At 40.7% G+C, this 23434-nt stretch overlaps 1 protein-coding gene across 1 annotated transcript; it reads left to right on the forward strand.

Annotated features, from left to right (window-relative positions):
* Nucleotides 1–13732: 13732 nt before the first annotated feature.
* LOC138871721 (uncharacterized) lies at nucleotides 13733–17752 on the forward strand. The gene is made up of 2 exons (XM_070149618.1): nucleotides 13733–14157; nucleotides 17566–17752. Exons 1-2 carry the CDS (start codon nucleotides 13733–13735, stop codon nucleotides 17750–17752), a joined length of 612 nt encoding a protein of 203 aa, XP_070005719.1.
* The last annotated feature ends 5682 nt before the right edge of the window (nucleotides 17753–23434 follow it).

Below are 23434 nucleotides of genomic sequence, written 5' to 3' on the forward strand. Positions count from 1 at the left end.
TCCGTACTTTACAAGATCAAAAGAAAGTTTAGAAATGTCGTCGAAAAGTCATCTGCCAACAATTCATATCCTGGAGGATAGCCCGATCTCGGCCATCCCAACTTCCGAGTCAACAACTGCTGAGGAAAATAGAATTTTGTGTCTCCGCATGATGAAAATATGGGACACCTGGTCCAATGGCAGAGAACCACCGAGTGCGATACCTGGATTCCCTAAGTTACTTCCCAGGTCAAGTGGGACTTCCAACGTCCCAATAAGTTATCCGAACACCCCACTTGGATATCCTACCATCTCAGCCCACTTTGCTGGAACACCTTCTGAGGTTCTCCCCCAGGTGTTGATTTCAGGTGCGGTCTTCAACATATTCACTGCGCCACCTTGTTCGGCCACGACACAACCCATTTTGCCCAGGCCTAGTTTTTATCCATCATCTTTCACCTTCCAAGTACCATCCTTCCCACCGGAACCTACCCAGTTCACTACCAATGTACCCTCAGCCACCCTGGTTCGAGTTTACCGCGGGACATGAGAAAACCACAAAGAACCCTGAACAAGAGGAGATTACCCAAAAAATGAGGAGCATGAAGTAGAGTCTCAAAAATATACAGGGTTTGAGCGGGCAAAAGAGCATATCCTACACTGATCTGTGTATGTTTCCACATGTGCATTTACCCCTGGGTTTCAAAACCCCAAAGTTTGAAAAGTATGACAGGAATGGGGATCCCATAGCCCACCTCAAGAGGTACTGCAACCAATTGCGGGGATTAGGGGAAAAGAGGAGCTTCTCGTGGCTTATTTTGGAGAGAACCAGGTCGACATTGCTTCTGAATGGTACATGGATCAGGATATATCTCGTTGGTATATTTGGGATGACCTGGTTCAGAATTTTGTCAGGCAGTTTCAGTATAATATCGACATAGCCCCTGACATGAATTCTTTGTTGAATCTCAAGAAGAAGTTCTCGGAAAGCTTTCGAGAGTATGCTGTCAAATAGCACGAACAAGCGGCCAAAGTCAAGCCTCCGATGGATGAAACAGAAATGGTTAGTGTTTTTCTTCAAGCCTAAGAGGCTGATTATTTTAAGAATATGATGTCTGCGATGGGGAAACCGTTTGCCGAGGTCATCAAAATTGGTGAAATGGTCGAGAATGGTCTAAAAACAGGGCGCATATTGAGTCAATCTGCTATAAGGGCTACCTCCCAAACAATTCAAGGCGGGTTTAGAGGTGTAGTGAACCGAAAGAAGAAGGAAAAAGTGGCAATGGCTACTTCAAGTGTAAGAAAACCATGTCCACCTAGAAATTACTTCTCTACAAGCACCCCACAACATTATTATCCCCATCAAGATGCGGCCTATGCTATGGCTCCTTAGCCGTATGCAGTAATGAATGCCCAACCATACGCTAGGCCACAATAACAATTCAACCAAAACTGAGCTCCATTTCCTAGAAATCAACCTACTCACCAAGCTCAGTATAATCCCCGACCTCCAAAAATAATTTCCCCTATAATGCCCGTGCTCGGGAGCCGCCCAGGAAAACAAACTTCATACCTATTGGTGTGTCATATTCTAGCCTTTTCCCTAAATTGGTCCAAATGGGTTTGTTACAACTCGTACCCCCGAATAGGCAAAACCTAGAGTCACCTTCTTACCAACCTGGCACCCGATGTGCCTATCATTCTGGGGTGGAAGGGCATGACACTGAGAGCTGTTGGACTTTGAAAAGGGCTGTTGAAAATCTCATAGAACAAAAGAGGATAGTGCTAAAGGACGAAGACATTCCTAATGTGACCAACAACCCGTTACCGGCTCACAACAACGGACCGGTTTTTGGAATAATCTGCGAAGATAAAGAGGTTGATCCTGCCTTGAAAGCAATCATTGCAATCGCTGATGTCAAGAAAAAGCCAAAGCTGATGCAAAGCAAGAAAAATGGGAGAAGAAGAGTAAACCCACCCCTCAAAACACAGAAAAGGCAGTGGAAACCAAAGTTGAGCCAATACCCTCGAAAAATGTCGTTCTCTATGTTCCCCGGGGTCACAGGAAAGGACAAGTGACATTGATCCCTCCAAGAATGTTTGAGCTGAATAAGGGATCTAAAATGTATGTGCCTAAAGGGACCTATGTGGTACGGGGCCCAGTAATTTCACCAAAGTTGAATGAGCCCGTGGTTATTAGCCGCGCACCGCAGAGGCCCATGACAGATCCTACTGCCATCCCATGGAATTATAACAATGCAGTAGTAACCTACAAAGGAAAAAAAGTCCTGGAGAAGAAAATGAAACTAACCCGGTTGAGAAATACCTAAATCGGGAGGAAGTGAATAATGCCACGAAGAAGCGATTCTCACTCAAGAAGCCAGTTAGTGCTGAAGAAGCAGAAGAGTTCTTCAGGAAAATGAAAACTGCGGACTATGAGATAATTGACCAACTCCGAAAGTATCATGCTTAGGTCTCTTTGTTGTCTCTATTAATGAATTCAATCGAGCATTAGAAGGTGTTGATAAAAACCCTCAATGAAGCTTATGTCCCAATTGAAACCACTGATGAGCAACTGGAAAGGATGGCAGAAAAATTCTTCGCAATCAATCAGACCTCCTTCAGCAAGAATGATTTGCCCCCGGAAGGGGCCGCCTACAACAAAGCCCTCCATCTGACAGTTAAATGTGAAACATACAATGTGAAGAGAGTCATGCTAGATGGCGAGTCTGGAGTTGATATCTGTCCTCTCTCAACTTTGCAAAGAATGGAGATTGGGACTAAGAGAATTAGGCCTAACAATGTCTGTGTGCGTGCCTTTGATGGCATCAAGAGAGATACCATAGGAGAGATCGATTTGATTTTGACTATTGGTCCTATGGATTTCGAGGTGACCTTTCAGGTCCTAGAAATGGATACTTCCTACAATTTCCTCGCGCCTGGAATGCGCACGCAAATCGAGGCGACTCTAAATGAGGTCTTCAGAAGCACAAAATGGATAGGGAAACAGGTGGTGACCCTTTAGGTCATCACAAGAACAAGCCATTAGCTAAAAACCAAAATCCTAGCTAACTTACCGACACTCTTAGCTAACGTCGCTTTAGCTAGGAAAATGACCTTAGCTCAATTCCGTAGCTAATATGCTCTTAGCTAAATTTTATTAGCTAGAAAAATATGTTATCCGTTACTAATATAGCTACGGATATTTTCTTGGCACTAATCCCTCACAATCATTCGCTAGAACATGTGATAGCTAAATTCCAAGCAAACTTTGTTTGGTCAATGTTGACTTTGTAAAAACGTAGCTAGGACTTTGTCACGACCCGAATTTTCCCACCCTCGGGAGTCGTGATGGCACCTACTAGTGAAATTTAGGCAAGCCGGCTATTTGAATTATTTACCTTTTTTTTCATTTTTAATCCTTTAGCAGTTAAGGACCAACATTATATAAACAACGGAAAATTTAAAAGCGGAAGACTGAAACGTACTATATTAATAAAGGTGCCAATATCAATCCATACTTAAGCTACCCAAGACTGGTGTCACAACTTCACAGACTGTGTAGGAATACTACAACTAAAGGTCTGAAAGATTTATTACAACATTGTTTCTGAAATATATAAAAGTAACAGAATAAAAGGACAGGAGAAGATGCCAAGGCCTGCGGACGCCTGCAGGACTACCTCGAAATCTCTGACTGGACTGAAGGCAGCAACCCAAAGCTACAGTCCGAAAACTGCTGTACCGGGAACTACACACAGTGCAGAGTGTAGTATCAGCACAACCGACCCCATGTGCTGGTAAGTGCCTAGCCTAACCTCGACGAAGTAGTGACGAGGCTAGGACCAGACTACCAAATAAACCTGTGCAGTTAAATCATATAAAATAGAAAATAAAAGCAGGAATGTACAGTTAATGATGGGAGGGGGAACATGCTACGGAGAAACATCAAATAATAACAGAAGAACAACAGGTAAATATAAGGTACACCATAACTCAATTATCAACAAGAATCAGAAATCAAACAAGTGCACGACATCACCCTTTGTGCTTTTACTCTCGTCCTCACCATAAGAATCAATATAATCTGCAAGACACCACCCGTCGTGCTTTTACTCTCGTCCTCACCATAAAAATCAATATATAATGCATGACATTACCCTTCGTGCTTTTACTCTCGTCCTCACCATTAAAATCAATATAATTGGCACAGAATTGTACATCGTGCGGCACAACATCACCCTTCATGCTTTTACACTCTCTCACCAAAACAATGCACGACATCACCCTTCATGCTTTAACACACTTCCTCACCCAAACAACAATTACAAAGCAATAAGGGCAAGGGAATCAATAAATTCACAATAAAAATCCCGATAAGGGAAAAATAGTACAACGATCATATCCCGGCAAGGGAAACAATATCAACAATAATATCCCGGCAAGGAAAATAACATTAAGACAACAACATCCTAGCAAGGGAGATAAAATCATGATCCTCTTTTTTTTTTTTCACATTTACTTCACAACTCAATTCACAAGTTGGGCCAATGCTCTATAATGTTCAATTGCCAATTATACTTCCACAAATCGTTTTACAACTTGAGCCAATGCTTTTCAATATTCAAATACCAATATTTCTTCTACAAACTTTTCTCAACAATAGAAATTATCACATAAGGCAGGAACAATACAAACAGAGTCACATTAATCATAGTATAAGACTCACAGGCATGCTTGACACCAACGTTTAGATACTCGTCACCATGCCTATACATCGTCCTCAACTATTAACACATAGCAAATAAGACTCAACTCCTAATCCCTCAAGCTAAGGTTAGACCAAACACTTACCTCGATGTCAAGAATACAATTCAAGCCTCAACTACCGCTTTACCTCTTGTTTCCACCACCAACTCGCTTGTATCTAGCCACAATTTACTTAATGATATCAATAAATGCTAAATAAATCAACTCCAATTCATAAAATAAATTTTATAAAGTTTTTCCCCAAAAGTCAAAAATCAACCCTAGGTCCGCTTGGTCCAAACCTGAAATTCGAACCAAAACCCGATCACCCATTCACCCCCGAGCCCGGATATATAATTGGTTTTGGAATCCGACCTCAATTTAAGGTCTAAATCCCCAAATTTCAATATTATTAGGTTTTACCCAAAATTCCTAATTCCACCATGGAAAGCTAGATTCTAGGATGAAATCTTGTTAAAAGAAGTTAAGGAGTGAAAGAAATAAGTTAGAAATCACTTACTAGGGTTTTGGAGAAGAAAGAGTGTTTGGAAAATAGTCTCTTATATTTATAGGGTTTTGAAAAGTGAAAAATAACTGAAGGTCCCGTTTAAATATACCCCTCTTAGGCCCACTCCGTGGATCGCATAAATGGACTGCGGCCATAGAGCTCCACCACGGACCGCAAGAAATCGAGCGCGGCAGCAAAGGAATGGCCTTGCCCCATCGCGGATCACATGATTCCCACCATGATCGCGAAGTCCCCACCGCGGCCACGAAGGTTTTTCCGCGGAACGAGAGACCTGACTTCAGAGACCTGCAACTTTCTCTGAACCTGCAATTTTTTCTAAGCATAAAAATATCTCGGAACCTATCCGAAACTCACTCGAGCCCTCGGGGCTCCAAACCAAATATGCATACTAACTCCAAAATATCATATGGACTTACTCGTGCGATCAAATCGCTAAATTAACACATTTAACAACGAATTTAGAATCAAGATCAAAGAAATATCTCATAAACTCTTAAGTTCCATTTTTAACAACCGAGGGTCCGATTTATACATATTTAACATATAAGACTTGTACCAGGCTCCTGAACCAAAATATGGGCCCTATACCATCACATTCAATTGCATTTCAAATTTCCAAAACTCTAAAATTTTTAGTTAAAACATTTTCTTCAAAAATTTATTTCTCGGGGTTGGGACCTCAGAATTCAATTCCGGGCATACGCCTAAGTCCCAAAAATTTCTTACGGACCCTCAGGGACCGTCAAATCACGGGTCCAGTTCCGTTTACCCAAAATGTTGACTGAAGTCAACTTAAATTCATTTTAGAAGCAAAATTCATCCCTTTTCACAAATTTTCACAAAATAGCTTTTCAGATACACGTCCGGACTATGCACGTATATCGAGGTGAGACAAAAAGGAGGTTTTAAGGACTCATGACACTGAATGGACTTGCAACACAAGTGATGACCTTTTGGGTCACCACATTCTCCACCTCTAAAACAACTGTTCGTCCTCGAACAGATATAAGAAAGAAGTACCTGAGTCGGAGAAAAGATGGGGATAACGGCTCCGCATATCGGGCTCAGACTCCTAGGTCAATGCCTCAACAGGATGATATCTCCATTGAACACGAACAGAAGGGAAACTCTTCGATCTCAACTGACGAATCTGCCGGTCTAGAATAGCTACCAACTCCTTCTCATAGGACAAGTCCTTGTCCAACTGGACAGTGCTGAAGTCAAACACGTGGGATGGATCACCGTGATACTTCTGAAGTATGGACACATGAAACACTGGATGCATGGTTGATAAGCTCGGCGGCAACGCAAGTCTGTAAGCCACCTCTCCCACTCGATCAAGAATCTCAACATGGCCAATGAACCTAGGGCTAAGCTTGCCCCTCTTCCCAAATCTTATCACGCCCTTCATAGGTGACACCCGAAGCAATACCCGCTCACCGACCATGAATGTCAAATCACGAACCTTATGGTCCGCATAAGTCTTTTGCCTGGACTGAGCTGTACGAAGCCTATCCTGAATAATCCTGACCTTGTCAAGGCATACTGTACTTGATCCGTACCCAACAACTGAGTCTCTCCCAACTCAAACCATCCAACTGGCGACTGACACCGCCTACCATATAGAGCCTCATAAGGAGCCATCTGGATACTCGACTAGTAGCTGTTGTTGTAGGCAAACTTTGCTAAAGGAAAAAACTTATCCCACGAGCCTCCAAAGTCAATGACACAAGCTCGGAGCATATCCTCCAAAATCTAAATAGTATGCTTGGACTGCCCATCTATCTGAGGATGAAATACCTGTGTGCCCAACTCTCGCTGAACAGCCCTTTAAAAATGTGAGGTAAACTGCGTACCTCGGTCCGAAATGACAGATATGGGCACACCATGAAGACGAACAATCTCCCGGATATAGATCTCAGCTAACCTCTTAGAAGAATAGGAGACTGCCATAGGAATGAAATGCGCTGACTTGGTCAGCCTATCAACAATAACCCATACTGCGTCAAGCTTCCTCCGAGTCTGTGGGAGTCCAAGAACGAAATCCATAGTGATACGCTCCCTGTTCCACTTAGGAATCTTGATCTTCTGAAACAAACCACCAGGTCTATGATGCTCATACTTCACTTGTTGACAATTCAAATACCGAGCCACATATACAACAATATCCTTCTTCATCCTCCTCCACCAATAATGCTTGTGAGCACGTGATTTTTGCCCTATATGAATTACTCCCACAAATTCAAAAAAAATAAATTTTCCCATTATTTGCAATTTCGTAGACTTTTGTAACATTTTTGTTAATCGTTTGCATTTGTTAGCACACATTAACTTTGTTTAATTAATGAAAAATACAAAAATATATTGCATTTACATTTAGGATTTAATTTCACATTTTTAGATTAATTATCAAATTAGTTGTTTTATAAAATGTGGAAAAATCACAAAAAAAAATATATAACTTATTTTGCACTTTTTAATTTTAGTTTTGAATTTTGGTAGTTTTCCTTTAATTTGATTTTTTAATTAATTGTGGTAATTATTAGTTAGTTAATTAATTCAATGTGGTAGGATTAATTTGATTTAGGAATTCGTTTAGGTTTTATTTTTATTTTTATTTTTCTTTTTAAAAAAAAAGAGAGTAAAAAAGAATATTGAAATAATTAAAAAGAAAAGAAGTGGGAGATCAGATTTTTGGGCTATTTCATTTTTAATCCTCAGGCCCAATTCAAGAACCCGTCCAAACCCAACAAAAGCCAGCCCAAACCGTCTCCTACCTGGTCCAACCCCACCCAAACCCAAAACGACGTCGTTTTGGCAGCCTCTAATTTGAGCCGTTGATTGTTTCTAATCCAACGGACGGGAAATGGGTTCCCACTAAAATTTATATGTCCGAATCACTCTCCCCCTCCCTTTATCGTCTCTCTCTCACCCTAGTCCCTTCAGAGAATCCCCAAGAACCCTAGACGCCGCCCCACTCTCTTGCCGCTTTAGGGTGGCGGCGCCACCTCCGTTCACCACTAAAATTATACCCCATGAGCCACGTGACCCCCTCTTCCTAAATCACAGACCAGTTACCCTCGAATCGGACCCAAGCTCCTCAAATCTTAAATCTAAGTCAAGCCCTAAAATCCCAAAAACCTCAAATTCGAGATTTCAGTAAGGATTTAGGTCTAGTTCGACTTTATTCATGTGTTCTTGACAAGAACACATGATTAATGTCAAACTTGGCTGGAAAATTTGAAGGTTTGAAGGTTTTTTGCATTTCTTACGGTCCAGGCCATGGTTAGGTATTTTGTTCTTTACCTTTTGAGTTTTAATTTTCATGTGCATTTCCCTTCTCATCTTCCTCTGTTTCTTTTGTTTGTGTTTTGATTTTTTCTATTTTTCCGTTCTTGCAATCATTTCTACATGTGTTTCTTTTTAGGTTAATTAGTATCTTCATGAATGAGTGTAGTTTTATTTGATTTGCCCGTTTGTTTTGGGCCTTTGAAACCTTAGTTCAGAGAGTCTAATGACTCTGATTGGCCTCCTTCTTTCCCTTCTTCATCGAATCCTCTGTGAAGTTTCGAGTCGAATTTGGGCCCAAAAGAAAAGGATTAGTCCAGAATTTGTAGACTCAGGCCAGTACGGACTTGGGTCAATTTGATCCGTATTTGTTTGGATTTCTAGAGTAATTAACAAGGTTTAAAGGGGTAATTTAGGAACTCTAAGAGAAAGAATCTCTAATAACAGAATAGAAAGCTTCCTAAGAAGCTGGGTTGGGGACAATTTTGAAGTTCTGAAAATTAAACTAGGGGTAATTAAGCTAAAATGAAAATTGCAAAAGGGTCTAGGTGCAAATCTGATCCTCATCTAGCTGCCCTAAATGCCTTGCCTATAAAGGCTCTCTAACTTGGCATTCAAGGGATTTCAAAGATAAAAAGTACCAAAAAAGAAAAACAACTGAGCTTAAGAAACACTAAAATTTATTGTCATTTGTGTGGGAGTTAGCCCAGTTTCCTTGTTAGTTCCATTACCTGAAAGTTACAAAGGATTTCTGGGGTCATTTTTTTTGGATTAAAAGCTGGTTTTCAAGTCAGTTTGGTTGCTGGTTTATTGAATCAAGTCTGCTGCTGCTGCATCTCCTTAAATTTCCACTCATTTTCTCATTGTGTAATTGCTATAATCAGGTACGTTCTGATCTGTTAGCATGTGAAGTGCAAGCAGGAAGCCCTGTAATTCGAGTTGAAGAAATTGATCAATACTAGTTCCTTGTTGCATGATCAGTCATCTGAATTGGCTATATTTGGTTTTGTGTTCAGTCTAGTCTAGCTTCTTATGTGCATTTCATTTTGTTTTAATGTTTAGATTTGAACTTCTTTGAATGCAACTGATTCAAGACTGTTTTAGACTTTATAATGTGTACTATTTAAGGACTGTGACTCTTAGTTTAATTAGCTGAAACTGTATGGTTTTTGATGTGCCTTTCATAGCCATGGTTAAAATGCATATTAGTTCAGACCCTTGGTCTAACAGACTTGATTCATGCTTTATTTTCCAATTAATCTTTTAAACCTGCTCTTATATAGTTTGAGGTATAGTTCAATGATTTCAGAAAGATTGTCGTTTAATTTTGCCCCTGTTCATGTAATGAACTTTTTAAATAGGGGAACTTAAAATGGAAGTCAAGTTTGATTTTGGTCTTGAGAATTTATCAGATTCAATCTAGTTCTTTACATGATTTTCTTTAAAAGCTTGAATCACATAGTTTGTTTAAATATGTTAGTATGAAATCAGAACATAGCAGACGAATGGACCTCTGAATTTTGATGTTGAATGAAGAACAATTTGTGTAAAAGGGTTTTGTTATCACTAGGAATCATACTTTCCATATAGGATGTATATTGATGTTCAAATTTTCTTCACATGTGACTAAGTTTTTGTCCATATTTGTTCAGATTTGAAATCTTCCAACTGAAACACTGAAATGGGCCCCCTTGTGTTGGCCTAGTGGTGATAAAATTCCTCTTTAGCAATTGCCTTCCCAACTTGGGCTTCATATTAAGCCAACTGTGTTGTTCGATTGCCAAAGGAAGTGACGACGAGTAACGAGGCCCCCATCCTTGGTTTGGGCCTCTTCAGCAAACCAAAGTTAGGTTTTCGTTCATCACCTAGCTAACTGTCTGTTCATTTGAGTTTAGTCTTCAGCCTTAAATAAATTCGAAATTTCCTTTAGTCTCTAGTGGATTAATTAGGCCCATTGATTAGTTTGAGGTGTGCCGTATTAGCCAAATGTACAAGTTGTGGCTCTCAAGAGCTTAGTTTCAAATTTCCTTCAAAATTGGGATCGAGGTGTGCCATGCCAGAATAAAATCTCAAAATGCATGGCCCTCGCTTAATTAATATTTGAATCCTTAGAAATCAAGGTGTGCCATTTAGTTGAATTTTCATGTCCCTCGCGAAGTTGAAAGGCGTAGTTGCTTTAGGCGCATAATTTAAATTACTTTCCTAAACTCGGGTGTGCAATTCATGTGACCCAAATCCAAATCTTAGAAACATTAAATAAAATGTGTCTCGGACTGCAGGTGCATTTCATGTGGCGTGGTCCAAAGACGTGTTTTAGATGACGTTGCAATCTTCCTAAAAAAGAATAAAAGCGGCTAAAGTTAAAGAGCACACAGGTTTGAAAGTGTTTTAAAATCAGATAATTAGGCCAATAATAATAGTTGAGCGACCGTGCTAGAACCACGAAACTCGAGAATGCCTAACACCTTCTCCCGGGTTAACAGAATTTCTTACCCAGATTTCTGGTTCGCAGACTATAATATAGAGTCAATCTTTTCCTCGATTCGGGATTTGAATTGGTGACTTGGGACACCAAAAATTATCCCAAGTGGCGACTCTGATTTTGATAAAAAATAATCCCGTTTCGATTGTCACTTTAAATTGAAAAAAACTCCCTTATACCCTTTACGGGTGTAGGTAAAAAGGAGGTGTGACAGCTCTGGCGACTCTGCTGGGGACAAGAACCCAGAATCTCTGGTTCAGGGTTCAGAATTCGAGCTTAGATGAATTGTTATAGTTGTCTTTATTAATTATCTAATTTTGTTACATGTTTTGGCCTAATGTGTTACGTGTTGCTTTTACCGCTTTGATATTCTGTGAACGGTATATTAACTGCCACGAAACCCTTCTTCTCTCTGAGTCTTCTATGTCATGGAGGAGTGTGCACTTAGTGTGACTTCTCTTCTGTTAGAGTCATATTCTAAATTTTAGAATGAGGTTCGGACAAGTTGCAAAGCCGGTAAAGCTTCTGTATTCCCGGTACGCTGCCCCTTCTCGGCTCAAGTTATCCGCTCGGGTAAGCCAGGTCTAGAACAATAACCCCAGGTTTTAAATCTAGTATAACAAGACCTCATATCGGATCCCTAATAGGAACGTTTGCTTGCATCACGTGCATTTGACTTTGAAGACTCAACACAGGGGTTGGGTCTGACTATTATAGGTGTACCAAAAATAAAAAGACCATCCTGATGCATCTTACTTGCTACTTATGCATTTATGTGATTTAGATTTGCATGCTGACCGACTTTTGAATAATGGGAGAAAGTTGGAAAAAAGAGAATAGCAATATGCGGGTTAAGTGAGTTAAATCACCTGTTTTGGGAAAACAAATGTCTAAATGGTACTAAAACTCTGTCGAATTGTTTGAGAAAAATGAGAAAAAAAGGAAAAAACGGTTTTGTTTTGAAAAATAGTTGGTTTTATTTTATTTGCCCGAACTACGCCAGTTTGATTCTCACAGAGTGTGAGATACATAGGCAACCCCATCGGGTCCAACTTCCTTTTTTGCAAAAATAGCCCAAAAAGAACAAAATTTTTAATTTTATTGCAAATAAGTAAGGTGATGTCATTCTTGTCTAAAATAGTCGAATGTCCCCAAAAGGGCGCCGGAAGTCCGTTTTTTTAAGAATAGCCACCTTTGGTCATTTTCAAGGTTTTTGCCGGTTAGCGAACATAGCCTTAAAATCTTCGTTTTCAGAGTGCTGAAAGGCCGTATTGTCAAAGCCGGATATTTTTGTGAAACTTTTGAAAAAATGGTCATTTTTCTTGAGTCAAAATGAGTCATAGTTTTTTTAATTGAAATCACCTTAATAAATGTGTAGGATGAGCACAATTCAAAATGAACCTTTCTCAGTCCGTGAAGAGATCCTGTTGGAGCTACATATGTGGTGGCATGATTTAGGGGACAATAGCAGGAAAGTTGTGACAAAAGCGTTGGGTGGTCTTGTCGGGCTCTTGAAGGTTAAGCCGAGAAAGGACATAATTGAGGCCTTAATGCCATTTTGGGACCCAGCACATAATGTATTCCACTTTGCTGATTTCGAGTTAACTCCTACACTAGAAGAGATAGCAGGCTACGCCGATTTCAAGAGAAATCTTAGAAATCAATACCCGGTAGCACCGGAAACAGTAACCCCTTACAAATTTTTGGACTTGTTAAGCATCAGTCAGGACATCCGAGACGGAAAATTGGCTAAAGGATTCTGTACCTTCTACTTTTTTTACCGACATTACGGGAATCCCCGTGGCTTTGAGACGCCAGATACCGGTCTTACTCACGCGGGAAACCAAGACAAGTGGGAAGCTCGGAGAGGATTAGCGTTTATAATGGCGTTCCTGGGTACTTTGATTTGCCCCAGAAAAGACGGGAACATAGAGTTGGGACTCGTGGGTATAGCCGACTTTATGATGAAAAAGGCAAATGGGACCATAGTGCCGATGATTTTGGTAGAAATTTACCGAGCTCTGACCCTTTGTCGAAAAGGGGGAAAGTTCTTTGAAGGGTGCAATATGCTGTTACAATTATAGATGGAGGAACACCTTTGCCACCGTCCCGGATACTTGAATTGTGGTATGACTTGCCTCGAGTGCATTGAAAAACATGAAAAGCGGGTAGAGGGTTATGAGTTCCCGGATGGTACGGAAGCATGGCATGCTCATTTGAGATCTTTGACTGCAAATAAGATCGAATGGACATTCTTGTGGCTCTCGGTCAGTGAAGTAATTTATATGTCGGCTGAGGTATGCTTTATGCTGTTGATGGGTCTTCGGAGTATCTAGCCTTATGCTCTGCACCAAGTTCTACGTCAGTTACGCCGGTACCAGACCATCCCACACGATGAGGATTTGAGTTGGAAGGTTATTGAGTTGGAACCAAAAACCGCTTTTCCAGAAGAAAAAATGCGTCGGATTTGGCATCAGTGCAGATTCTTAGAGCCTAGAACTCAAGTACGAGATCTATCCAAAGGTGAGGTGGAGCCTAGTTACACTACTTGGTATGGTAAAAGTTCCTGAGTTTATCATAAGCCCGAAAGGCCCGCAAAGAAACCCCATGTCCAACAATTTACCGACAGAGCACAGGTGCAATGGGACTGGTTGACCAAAGAAAATGAGTGCCGAGCCACCATAAGCAGGCTGGAAAAACAAGTCATGGACCTTCAGTTTGAGAATGGGTTGCAAGCCGCCGAAGAAGGCGAGAAGAAGAAGATAACTCAGGAAAATGAAGCCCTCAAAGCTCAAATCTGGAAGATGAAAATAGCTGCTAGAAACCCGAAAAGAAGCCGAGCGGATGAAAAGCTTATAAGCAGTCTAAAAAAGAAAGCCCTTGAGTATCAAGATGACCTAGAAAAGTCTGAGGCCAGTCTGGCAAAAGTTCGGGCTCAATTGGCGGAAAATGCAAAAGGGCGGGCACAATTTGTGCGGCAAATGAAAAGAAAGTATGAAGGGGCAATCACCAGCCTGAAAAGAAAAATGACTACCCTCGAGAATGAGGCAGCCAAGCAGGCCAGGGACTTTAAAGCTAATAGGGAACACTGTTATGATTTGATGGCTCGGATGGAGGAAGAAATGCAACAGTTGCAAAATCAACATCTCCATGACACTCAGGTGTTAGAAGCCCGGAATCAACAGGTCGGGCGTCTGCTTCAGGAAAAGGGTAGAATCCGAGAGCGGGTCAGAGCCATTGCCGACTACATTATTGTGAAATGCCAAGCATGTAAGGATATGACTCGCACCACTTTCTTTGCAGCAGTGATGACGTTTGTCCAACAGATAATGAGTGATTTGGAGAGGCTTCAAAGGGATCTTGCATATAGGCCCGTGGCGAGACCGAATGATGTCCCGCGGGCCCCATGAGCATTTGAGGCATTAATGTATTCATGATTTTCATTAGAGTCTATTAGTCTGTTTGCGAGTCTGTATTTCTTTTATTGGAGTCTATTAGTTGGTTTTTGAGTCTGTTGTTTTCACCTTTCTATCAGCGTCCGTTGGTCTTGTTTTGAGTTAGATTCTGTTAATTTCCCTTTTTGAGTCTGTTAATTTTATAATTTGGTAGAATGAGTAGTTGTAATCAAAACTGTTTTATTTTATGGAAAAATTTGAAATCCCATAAATGTTTTGTTATTTATTTTATGCACTTATCTCCCAGAACTACTCTTGGTCTGATTCATGCAGGGTCACGATATATAGGCAATCTCCATAGGATTCGACCATAACCAAAAGAAAAGGAGAAAAAAAGAAGAAGAGAAAAACAAGAAAAGAAAAGAGAGAAAAATAAGAAACCATGGGGAGGGAACAATGGCAAAACAAGAAAAAGACATGAGAGAATAAAAACAAAGAGAGATCAAGCAAGAAAAGGCAAGAATAAAAAAGAGAAAAAATAGAGAAAAAAGAGAAGTTGCAAATGGAAATAAGAAAAAGCCAGGATGACGCAAGCAACCGATCAAATGCATAATAGAAATGGTTAACTGCTTAGGTTCATTCACTCCTTAAATGTGCGGTTGCCTATCTGTTAAAGCCCTAATCGCTAACAAGTTTGTTATTGATGAAATTCCAGTTAAGGCAGGTGGTTAGTTTGATTGGCATTCTAGAAACTCACTCCTATAACACCCGGTCCAAAAACAAGCTGAACATGGCCAACCAAAAACTTGAGGCAAGTATTGTCGATCCGTCAAAAGAGGTGGAAGAATCGGAGGTTAATCTAAAAGATAAGTTATATAAGCTGAAACAGCAGATGGATGAAATGTACCAAGCATGGGCGAAAGGGCACCCACCGCCAGTTTACCCCGCCAACCCTACTTTTATCCTGCCACTGGCTCAGCCCCAGGAACCTCCCACTGTGAACTCATCTCCGGCCTTTCCCCTCTACCAACAATGCCACGACACCACTTCCCATACATCACAAGCTCCACTACCCAAACAAATCCCCTACCCTCCTCCACCAGTCACTCCTATTTTTGTGGCACCCCTACCTGCTGCATTACACCTATCCTCCAGTGAGCCTCTGTTCTTGTGAGCACGTGATTTTTGTTTCGCACGACAATCGCTCCAAAAAGAAATAAAAAATAATAATTGGCCCTGCTGTACAATTTTTGGATTTCTGTGCGGCACCTTGTTGATTTATTTGTGACTTCGGCCCATTTTTATTTATTTACTTTATTAAAACAAAATTCAAAAAATATATGTGTCCTGCATAATTCGAACCGTAATCCGGTCGTTAAATAGAAAATCATGAATAGGCATCTTCGTCCGTGATTTTATTTTGTTTGACTTTACCTGTTTTGAAATATTTTAGTGTGTGTGCAAATAATTGTATTGAGTGTGTATTTAATTTTAATTTGATTTTTTTGGCTTAGTTTTGTTTTAAAATAAATAAGAAAAAAGGAAATAAATAAAAAAAAATAAAGAAAGGACCCCTTCCCTTCCGGACTTGGGCCAATTTTAACAAAATTGGCCCAAACAAACAGCCCAAGACCCAGGCCTGCCAGGTCCAGGCCACCTGATGCCCAGGACGTCCAAACGACAACGTTTTGGTCCAGTGTGATTTGGGCCGTTGATCTCAGATTGATCAACGGCCAAGATCACTTCCCCACAACCCACTGAGGAACCCGACCCGTTTACAACCGGACCGAACCCAAACCCTCAACACTTGAAATGACACCGTTCCATTTAACCACCAGATCCAGACCGTAGATCTAAATTGATCTAACGGCCGAGATCCGTCCACCCGCTAACTATATAAGTTCATAATCGTACCCTACCCCCCTATCCAATACCCCAGCCTCGTCGTCTTTACCCAAACCCACAAACCTTAGAGCCGCCCCTGTACTCCTCACCATGAAAAACCGGCGGCATGAACGCCGGTGACCTTGCCCTGAACACCATAGAACCCCCTCACCACCCTGAACATAGACCTGTTAACCGTTTAGTTCGAATCACCCTCCAGGTCCTCGAATCTTCATTTGAAGATTCGAGTCAAAACTCGATCTACACCAACCAACCCCAGCTTCACACCAGACACTCCCCAGACCCTCCTCGTGACCAAACCATACTTGGTTTGGTCCGAATCTGATCAGGGAAGCCTGAATCCCAGATCTAAGTTTTGAAAGTTTTGTGTTCCTCCGTCACTGGTTCAACCGAAGAGATTAAGGTCTAATGGACTTTAATCAAAGTGTTTCTCATCTGAGAAACACTTCGTTTAAAGTCCGTTCAGCCTTAAGAAAGGCCTGACCAAGTCCGAGTTAAGGTTTTGATCTTTTGCGGTTTAAGGTGAGTTTCTTTCTTTTCTTAGTTGTTTTGGTTAGTTTGATTGTTGTAAGGGTCTGTTCGTTTTCTATCCTTGACTTCTATCAACTGTGCTTCAACCGCTTTGCCTGAACCTCTGTTTGTTTGTCTAAAATCCCCCCTCCTATTCTGATAAGACATATGTATTTGTTGTACAATAATTGAGCTTCAAATGTTGACTGAGCAATTGGTTCCTCGAGTACCACTTTGCTCAGTCAGTATAATTCGAATTATGGGTCGATACTGTTAAATGTCGGATTTTTGGTTACGATTGTGTATGTTAATGCTAATATAGTCGAGTCGACATGTGTCGTCAATTAGTTTCAACTGTCCGAACAATAACAAATCGATTTACTTCTGCTAAGCATTTGTTGAGTCAATTAAGAACCAGTTTTTGTTTACTTGTAGCTGTTTGAATTGATCAGTAATGTAAAAAGGATTGTTTGGTTTAAATTCTGAATTGGAAGGCATGTGCACTCGTGCACAGCATGTGCATTGGTGCACCTCATGTGCTTTGTGCACAGCCTGTTTTCCTGCATAAAAGGGCTTTCAATTTTAAAATGGTTTGACAGCATATGCTGTCAGATATATTCTACTGCCCATACTTGCTTTTAGTTAATAAAATGGAAAAGTTGAATCTGCCAGGGAATGTGAATGGGGTCTAATACTTAATTAGCTAAAGTTGGGATGGAAAATGGAAGGCACATGGGAGGGTACTGTGATATTCTGAAAAACAGGCTGTTAAAAGAGATAGTTTTGAGGCTTATAAAGGGGGATATAGACATACAGAAGGGGAGATCGGAGAAAAAGGAGAAACACATTGAGAGATACAGAGGAGGAGATCAGAAAATAGAGGAAGAAGGGGAAACACACTGTGAGGAGTTTTGAAAGAGAGAGCTCGAAAGACATACAAAGAGATACAAACATAGAGGGATATTTAGACTGAGAGGATTGAAAAGGATAGAACTGATTTTAGGAAAACACAGATAGAGGGAGGTTAAGAGATAGAAAGTATACAATCTACAATCAGAAATTGCTTCTTCCTATTTGTTATTTGGGTTTTGAGTTGTTCAACTTGTTGAAATCAATTCTGATTCTTTGAAGTTCCAGTTGTGTCTATTTAGTCAAGTGTTTTCCATTGGTTTACGACTGATTTGGTCTGCTTGGAGTTCTGATTCTACTCCACTGAGTGTTGCTGTCATTTGGCTATTGCTTTCTATTGGCCATAGTGGCATTTCTGCACTCGAGCCTGTTTCTTGCTGTATTGCTTTGCCTGCTGCTATTCTGCCCTGCTGCTACTGATAGTGCTGTGATTGCTGCTGCATTTTGTTGTCATTGTACTCTGCTGACTGCCCTTTTCTTCAATTGTCAAATATTTTCAGGTACACAACCTCTGAAACCTTGTATTGTTGAAAGTTTGAAGTTGAAACAGAAATAAAGAAACGAACAGCTGTTCATGTTATAACATGGGTGTTAAAAATAGGTCGAATGTTAGTTGGGATTGTATTTTTACTGCAAACTGCAAATACTTTGTATAAACTAGCATACATTCTGTTTGAGATGGACTGTTAGATAACATTGTTCAATAGTAATGACAGTATGACATAGACAACATGTCTGATTTAGTATACATTCAGTTCAGTATAACGCTCTGTTTGGCTTAATTATGACTGTATAACATAGAGTCATGGCAGGCACTTGTATGTATTTTTGCCTAGACCACTGAATTGACAAATCTGTGGTATTAGGTCTGGGATAAATGTATCCCAAACAAACTCTCATGCAGTCACATTAAGAGTCTGGCTATGAATGCCAGTTCTCCTGTCAGTTTTATTTGTTCCAATGCAGGTTCGATATCGGGTTTCGGTATAGATTCTTTGTTTCGAAATAATGTGATGATTGTTGAGAAAAACTAATAGTCATCTTGAGTTCAATTAGTAGTAATTTTCCTAATAAACAGCCGATTTCGTTTATCAATTTCAAATAGGTTAGAGTGTTAAAATAGAATTTGGAGGTTGTTAAACAGAACTCAATACATGTTGTTAGTTTGTTTGCAATCTCACTTAGCAGATTAATAAGCGTATTCACTCGATGAAGACAAAGCATGAGGTAACTCTCACCTCATGGACAATCAATCAGGTAATCAAACAAATTTAGGTTCAACAAACATAATAAGGATTCAGTCTGTATTTGCTCAAACAAGCAAAGTTCGGTATCATCCTTCCCTTTAAAGATAAACGTAGTAGAAATGTAGCCATTGTAAGGTACCCTTCTAAAATAATGAGACGAGCCTCGCCGAATAAAAATGCAAATTGCGGGGCCCTCGACAATTGATCATGATAAATACTTAGAATTTGGGACGGACTGTTTAGTGAATTCCACTGCCTTCCCCAAAGATAATAACGCGTTTAGATTCTCTAGGCGCGACTTTAAGTAAATTATATTCTTAAAATCGGGTGCATATTGATGTGACCCAAATCCAAGTCTCAACGGAGTCAAAATGTATTAACAACTACGGGTGCATTGACTGTGACGTGGTTCGAGATGCATTTTCACGACGTTGCAATTCTATAAAATAAATGATAATAATAAAAGCGGTTTAAACTTAATAAAAGCACATAAGTCACAACCTGTATTTAAATCAGATACTTAGCCATTATAACAATTTAAGCGACCGTGCTAGAACCACGGGATTCGAGGGTGCCTAACACCTTCCCTCGGGTCAACAGAATTCCTTACTTAGAATTTCTGGTTCGCAGACTTCATTTGGAAAAGTCGAAAATTTCCTCGATTTGGGATTCAAGATAAACCGGTGACTTGGGACACCAAAACCAAACCTTTCCCAAGTGGCGACTCTGAATTAAATAAATAATCCCATTTCGAATATTGTCACTTAAATTGGAAAAACTCCACCCGCGCATTTAACCCTTCGGGGCCGGGCGCGCGAAAAGGAGGTGTGACAGCTCTGGCGACTCTGCTGGGGATGGAGAACCCAGAACCACTGGTTCAGGGTTCAAGAATTCGAGCTTAGAATAATTGTTATACTTGGATTTATTATCTGATCTTTATTACGTGTTGTGCATAACGTGCTAAATGTTGTTTTTACCGCTTTGATATTATCTGAACTGTATATAAACTGTGCCGAAACCCTTCTCTTCTTACCTCCGGGGAGAAGCTCGCTGGTCGAGACTCCCTATTCTGTTAGTGTCAATACCTTAAATAAGAAAGAGGTCGGACAAGTTACAAAGCCGGACGATCTCGCGGGTCCCCGGTACGTAGCCCCTTCCTCGACTCGAGTTGTCCGCTCGGGTACACAGTCTAGAACAAATACCCAGGTTACGAACCTAGAATAACTAAACTTCATGCCGGATCCCTAGTAGGAACGCTTATTTGCATCATATTGCATTTGACTTAGGGGACTCAACACAGGGGTTGGGTCCGTCTAGGACAGGCAACCTGAAATGGAAAAGACCATCATGCTGCATTCCTATCTGTGTTGTGCATTTATTTGCTTCGGTTCCGCATGTCGACCGGTTCCTAAAAAAAAGGGGAAAATAGCAGCGTAGGGGAGATAATTACTTATTTTTAGAAAATAAAACCAATGTCCAAGTAGTGTCAAAACCTCGCCGGAATTTTTCTAAAAAAAAAACTGTCTTGTTTATTGAGAGTTATTAAAAAAAAATATAAAAATTTTCTTTTATCACTTTCAAAATCAAAAAAAAAGAAAAGGTATTTATTTTAAAAGTAAAAAAAAAATCGAAAATTCATAATTCAAAAAAATGTGTTGTTTCTTTCGTAGTACCCCTTTTATGAATTCAGACTAATAGTCCAAATTTTTCCTAAAAAAAAATAATATAAAAAATAAATAGTTTATTTAATCTTTATCTCTTTTCAAAAAAAAAAATGTAAAAAATACGCATCCCTGATTTCTAGGTTTATTCGATTTTTTCCTATTTTACGATAGCCCGAACTACGCCGGTTTGATTCTCACCGGATGTGAGATACGTAGGCAACCCTCGTCGGGTTCAACCCCCATTTTTGCTAAAACAGCCAAAATCAATAAATAAATAAAAAAAAAAACGTGTGTCAAATTTTAAAAGGGTCATAAATAAATCAGGTGACGCTGTTTTGTCATAAATAGCCAAACGTTCCCGAAAGGGACGCCGGAAGGCTGACTTTGCATAAACAGCCACCTTTTGGGTCTTGTTTAGCATTTTTGTCCAGTTGACCCGCACAGCCTTAAACTCTTCATCCCCGAAGTGTTTAAAGGCCGTGTTCAAAACTTGATCCCCTCTGTTTAAAATATTTTGAGTCAAGTCGTTTTGTTAAAATCACCTTAATAAATGTGCAGGATGAGCACGATGCAAAATGAACATTTTTCAATAATGACCAAAATCCCTGTCAAGTTACGGCTATGGTGGAATGATCTAGGTGTTGAAGGACAAAATGAGGTTAAGAAATATCTGAAAGGTCTTGTGGGTCTGTTGGAAGTCCAGCCCCGGGGAGATATCATAAGAGCTTTGATTACCTATTGGGACCCGGCGCACAATGTTTTCCATTTCTCTGATTTTGAACTCACCCCGACTTTGGAAGAAATGGCCGGATACATCGGGAATACTGAGCTTCCCTTGAGGGAAAAATACTTGGTCGCCCCAAGAGTCGTCACGGTACATCGGTTCCTAGATTCATTGAAAATACCTAGAACAGTCCACAACCCGGATCTAGCAGCCGGATTCTGTACTCCATGCTTCATATATGATAGGTACGGTCATGAGGGGGGATTCAATAATCCAATCAACAAACTGTGCAGCAAAGGAATTCGTCAGAAGTGGGACGAGCACAGACGGGTAGCATTCATGATGATGTTCCTGGGCCTTCTGGTATTTCCAAGGAAAGATGGAAACATTGATTTGAAGATATCTGGGGTCGTCAGCACTTTACTCACGCAAAGTGACAGTACTCTCGCGCCTATGGTGGTATCCAACATCTTTCGAGCTCTCACAGCTTGTAAAGCTAGGGGAAATTTCTTCGAAGGTTGTAACTTGCTCCTACAGATATGGATGACCGAGCACCTCTGCCATCATTCCGAGATTTTGAGCCATGGTTCCCCGGAAAAGACCCGCATAGAAGAATCTTACACGAGAACCAGAGAGATCATTTGGCCCAAAGGAGTCCTGGCATGGACCTCGTTCTTGCAAGCTCTTACTGCCAGCCAAATACAATGGACGCTAGGATGGTTGCCTGTTGATGAGATCCTATATATGTCTGCAGCTAAAACTCATTTCTTGCTGATGGGGCTTAAGAGCATTCAACCTTACGCACCCAGCCGATTTTTGAGACAATTCGGAAGATGCCAGACAGTACCTCATGAGGAAGATCTTAGCGCTCAAGCAGTTGAGATAAGTCCTAACGGACAGTTCACAGAAGCAAAGATTCGCCAAATCTGGAATGAGAGTCAACACTTGAAATCAGATACTTGCGTGCGGGATCGAGCCAAAGGGGAAATGGCGCCAGGTTACCTTGCATGGTATAGAAGGGAACTTGAGCATGAAAGGCCAGCTAAGAGACCCCACATCCGGAATTTCACCGAGTCATCGCAAAGGCATTGGGATTGGTTAGCAAAGGAAAAAGGCTATTGTGCCGAAATCAGCAGGTTAAAGAAACAAGTAGAAGGCATGAAATGTGAGCACAACGTGCAAATTGCCACCGATCTGGGAGAGCGGAACAGGTTAATTCAAGAAAATGAAATGCTCAGAGCCCAGATCAAATAGATAAGGTTGGATATAGACAAACAACCAAGGCGTCGATCAGACGAGCACTTGATCAAAAGGCTAAAAAGCGAGGTCAGAGAATGGCAAGATGGTTTGGAGAAGTCTGAAGATGTCATAGCAAAACTCAAAGCGCAGTGGGATACAAGAGCAGATAAGCATCGCAGATACCTGAATCAATTGGAAAGCGACCACGAGAAGACTGTTGCTAAGATAAAGAGAGAGATGGCTGCACTTGAGATCAAAGCAGTTAAGCAGGCCAAGGATTTCCAAATTGAGAGCAGATACTGGTACGACTCAATGGCCCAGATGAATTTGGAAGTACGGCGATTGAAGCATCAGCATATACAGGATACTCAAGTATTCGAGATATGTAGCGATCAGATAAAACGCCTACTCATAGAAAGGAAGCGAACCAGAGATAGGATCAAGGCCATTGCCCATGCCATCACCAGACGATGTCTACGATGTGAGAACATGTCCAGCGTTACCGTCCTCTCGGCAGTAATGGGTTATGTCAAGCAGACTATGCATGAGCTGGAGCAACTTGAGAGGGATCTCACGCCTAGGACCGCGGCGAGGCCGAACGATGCCCCGCGGAAACCAATTTTTAAAACCATAATGCATTCATAGGTCAAATCTGTATCTTAGCATCTTCTGCCTGTTTTTCCATCAGGGTGATTTTCAGTCTATTTTGAGTCTAGGTTTATTTTCAAAGTTGGCTCTTTCTTTTGCAAAATGTAGCTTGTAATAGAACGTTTCAACAATAAAGAGTTTGTTTCTTTTACGCTCATTCGTGTTT

This window comes from Nicotiana sylvestris, chromosome 6, assembly GCF_000393655.2.
Source record: "Nicotiana sylvestris chromosome 6, ASM39365v2, whole genome shotgun sequence".
Lineage (NCBI taxonomy): Eukaryota > Viridiplantae > Streptophyta > Magnoliopsida > Solanales > Solanaceae > Nicotiana > Nicotiana sylvestris.